Source organism: Saccopteryx leptura, chromosome X (assembly GCF_036850995.1).
Source record: "Saccopteryx leptura isolate mSacLep1 chromosome X, mSacLep1_pri_phased_curated, whole genome shotgun sequence".
NCBI lineage: Eukaryota > Metazoa > Chordata > Mammalia > Chiroptera > Emballonuridae > Saccopteryx > Saccopteryx leptura.
In genome coordinates, this window is record NC_089516.1 from 75,693,622 (window position 1) to 75,697,463 (window position 3,842).

The 3,842-nt window shown below is 51.2% G+C and overlaps 1 protein-coding gene across 1 annotated transcript; it reads left to right on the forward strand.

Annotated features, from left to right (window-relative positions):
* The first annotated feature begins 707 nt into the window (after nt 1–707).
* On the forward strand, nt 708–3,339 carry POU3F4 (POU class 3 homeobox 4). The gene has a single exon (XM_066356432.1). It carries the CDS (start codon nt 712–714, stop codon nt 1,795–1,797), a length of 1,086 nt encoding a protein of 361 aa, XP_066212529.1. The 5' UTR covers nt 708–711; the 3' UTR covers nt 1,798–3,339.
* The last annotated feature ends 503 nt before the right edge of the window (nt 3,340–3,842 follow it).

The following is a 3,842-nucleotide window of genomic DNA, read 5'->3' on the forward strand; positions in this document are numbered from 1 at the left end:
AATAAATAAGTCAAAATAATTCTTATTGGAACCATGGACTTCAGTCTATAGAATCTGGGTCTTCCTGAAGACATTCCTTTGCTCAAAGTTTGTAGTCAGCTTTTGCTTTGCAGTGCTCTGCGAACAGTTAACCCAGAAGGCCAGATGCATCTGAGAAAAATCCATATGCACTAAAATATAGATGAGATTTAAACTGGTCATATTGTTCTCTTAATATTTTTTTCGTTCTCTGGGTTAACCTAAATAATCTATAAGGAGTTCTAAAACCAGCTTGTCTTCTTCATCCCCTGTCAGCCTCCAAACACAAACACGCACATCTATTTCATTCTTCCCCCTCCACTACAAACACCGGCGAAGTAAATCGTAGTGGCAGTGGTGGTGGCGGCGACGGCGGTGGTGGTGGGTTAACCAAATAATCTGCCGCCGCCACTCAGAGCTAGGCAGCCAATCGAGCATAAAGATTTGATTCACTTCCTGCTTGGGTCTCACTGAAACTCTCAGAGCTTCGCCAGCCTCATTTGGAAAGCTAGCCCAGCCTCCTGCACCGCCATTGGCCTAAACCTCGGCCGGCCAGGCCGAGACGCGCTTCGATTGGCCGTGGTGTGTGCCAGTAACTTGCTCTAGCTGCTTTGGCTCCCTCGCACGATAGATGTCAAAGGCTGAAGCTGCTCCCTTTGCCACATTATAACTAGTAGGGGATCCTCACCGACCATGGCCACAGCTGCCTCGAATCCCTACAGCATTCTCAGTTCCAGCTCTCTGGTCCATGCGGACTCTGCCGGCATGCAGCAGGGGAGTCCTTTCCGAAACCCTCAGAAACTTCTCCAAAGTGATTACTTGCAGGGAGTTCCTAGCAATGGGCATCCCCTTGGGCATCATTGGGTGACTAGTCTGAGCGACGGAGGCCCCTGGTCATCCGCACTGGCCACCAGCCCTTTGGACCAGCAGGACGTGAAGCCCGGGCGCGAAGACCTGCAACTGGGCGCAATCATCCATCACCGCTCGCCTCACGTCGCTCACCACTCTCCGCACACTACCCACCCCAATGCCTGGGGGACCAGCCCGGCTCCGAACCCGTCCATCACGTCCAGCAGCCAACCCCTTAACGTGTACTCGCAGCCGGGCTTCACTGTGAGCGGCATGCTAGAGCACGGGGGGCTCACCCCGCCGCCGGCCTCTGCCTCGGCGCAAAGCCTCCACCCGGTGCTCCGGGAGCCCCCGGATCACAGCGACCTAGGCTCGCACCACTGCCAGGACCACTCGGACGAGGAGACGCCAACCTCCGATGAGTTGGAACAGTTCGCCAAACAGTTCAAACAAAGAAGAATCAAGTTGGGTTTCACGCAGGCTGACGTGGGGCTGGCGCTGGGCACCCTGTACGGCAACGTGTTCTCGCAGACCACCATCTGCAGGTTCGAGGCCTTGCAACTGAGCTTCAAAAACATGTGCAAGCTGAAGCCTTTGCTGAACAAGTGGCTGGAAGAGGCGGACTCGTCCACCGGGAGCCCGACCAGCATTGACAAGATCGCCGCGCAGGGTCGTAAGCGCAAGAAGCGCACCTCCATCGAGGTGAGTGTCAAGGGGGTACTGGAGACGCATTTTCTCAAGTGTCCCAAGCCCGCCGCGCAGGAGATTTCCTCGCTGGCGGACAGCCTCCAGTTGGAGAAAGAAGTGGTGCGTGTCTGGTTCTGTAATCGAAGACAGAAAGAGAAAAGAATGACTCCACCAGGGGATCAGCCGCCACATGAGGTTTATTCGCACACCGTGAAAACAGACACGTCCTGCCACGATCTCTGACTGCAGGAAGCCAGCAAGTGACCGGCCGCCCTGGGAGCAGCGCGGATTTCTTTCTCTCCCACTCCTTTCACTCCAGCTTTACTATTGCGATCTTTCTAGAGCGCTTTCTCTCTCCCTCTCTCTCGCTCTCTCTTTATCTTTTTTTAAATTTTATTTCTTTAATCCTCCCCCTTTAAACAAGGGATTCTAACTTATATTAAGAAAGGAAACACACACGCATTAAAGGCTTCTTAAGGCTGAAAACACAGTTTCATTAAGCAGTCCAGGCGGGGACCTCATATCCCCTGATGCCCGGACAACAATTCTCTCTAACCTTTTCTGCTGATCAATATATACTGTTTACTTTGCATAAGGTTTGTTTGCTTGCTCCTCTCTAGGAAGAGTAAAGAGTGGGGTAACTTGGGGCGGGATAGGGATCGGGGAGGGAGGTGGGAAGACAGATGTGTGCCTCTGAATAACCTTTCAGCGCCTTGGTTATAGCAGCTGTATTTCAGGTGAAATCTGTTTTACAATAGACTAGTTTTGCATTTCTTTTTAAACTTCTATAGCGTTTTTAAAATGTCTGCGGTGTTTTACTACAAGCTGTACACAATATTTGTGAGATAATTTGTATCTAATCGACCACTTCACATTGTTATTGCTATTATTATTATTATTTCTTCGTTGAGCTGATGGTTTTTTAATTGCTTAGAAAAGGGTGGGGGGCTAGCAAGAGGAGGGGGAGAGACGTGCCTACTATTCACTCACCTCTCCATCCCAAATCTGTAAGGATAACCGAGGATAGAATGGATAGAGTTGCTGGTGACTATATTGGTGAGATTTTATATGTGTGTGTGAGTGTGTGTGTGTGTGTGTGTTTTCCTTTTGCTTTGTTTTATTTTGTTTTTTTCTCGTGGGCAGAGTGCCTAGAAAGAGCAGAATAGGCAAACTGATTGAGTCTGCAAAACAGTGCTAAGGAGGAGAGGCGATTTGGAAGTATTCTGCCCTCTCCACTAGAACCCTGGATCCCCTGTAGGCCTTCTACAGCGCAGGTCTGGGTGCCAGCGAAGAACTCAGCGGCAGCCCTCCAGCGGCGACAGAGGTCGGCTTGAGGGGCTGAGGGGACTCCAAACCTCCCTAGGTCCGGAATGCCTGCTCTCGGAGCTACCCACGGACCCCGCGCCTCTCCAAGCCGACCGCCAGCGCTGCCCCACCTTGGCCTTCCTATGCGAAGGATTTTTGTCTTCATACACTACTAATTTCGCTGGAGAAGATGACCCGGAGACGCTGGCGACAGACTGGGTCAGCGCCTTTCAGTTCTGTTCACCTCCAGTTCAACGCCTGCTCCTTGAATAATAATAAATCCTGGGGAGGGGTGGCCAGGGCGCTCTCTACTCTGTGCAGAACGACAATAAAATGATTGGCAAAGGTAACAGGGATTTTGGTCTAACCTCATGCCGCATCCTTTCCCGTGTATTTACCGCTGTCGCTCAGTGGGCTCACACCGGGAGCCATCTCCACGCCTCGGACAAGCACAGCTGTTGGCAAGTCCGCTGCGACCATTGAGCTAGCTAGGGAGCGCCTAGGCAACTAGGTCTTTGTTTTTTATTTGTCTGTGTGTATCTGTCTGTGTATGTGTGTGCGTGTGTGAGCGTGCAAACGTCTGTGTATAGATAGTTGCGTGTATCATATTATTTACAAACACACACACACACACACACACATACAAAAACTGCAAAAAAAAAAAAAAAAAGTCTCGCTAGGCTATGTAGAGATCCAAAACGTACGCAGTTGCTGTGGCTTTCCTGCTATCATTGAAATCCACATGCCATGTCCACAGACACACTTCATTCAAAGGAGCATACATGCGCCGGCTGTAAAGCACCCTACACCCAACCGTTACTCGCCAGACCTGCCTGGGAACTTTTATGCCAGGGCTGGCCGCCTAGATGGGCCTCCAGGTGCAGCTGCGGTAGACAAAGCTTCAAACTACCTAAGGACCAGAAAGCTTACCGCCCCTGTGGAGGATGCACTAGTAGGGGCTGTCAGGCCTCTGGTCCACCACA

Coding starts and splice junctions, on each gene's coding strand:
- POU3F4 (XM_066356432.1), top strand. CDS start 712: ATGGCCACAGCTGCCTCGAATCCCTACAGCATTCTCAGTTCCAGCTCT.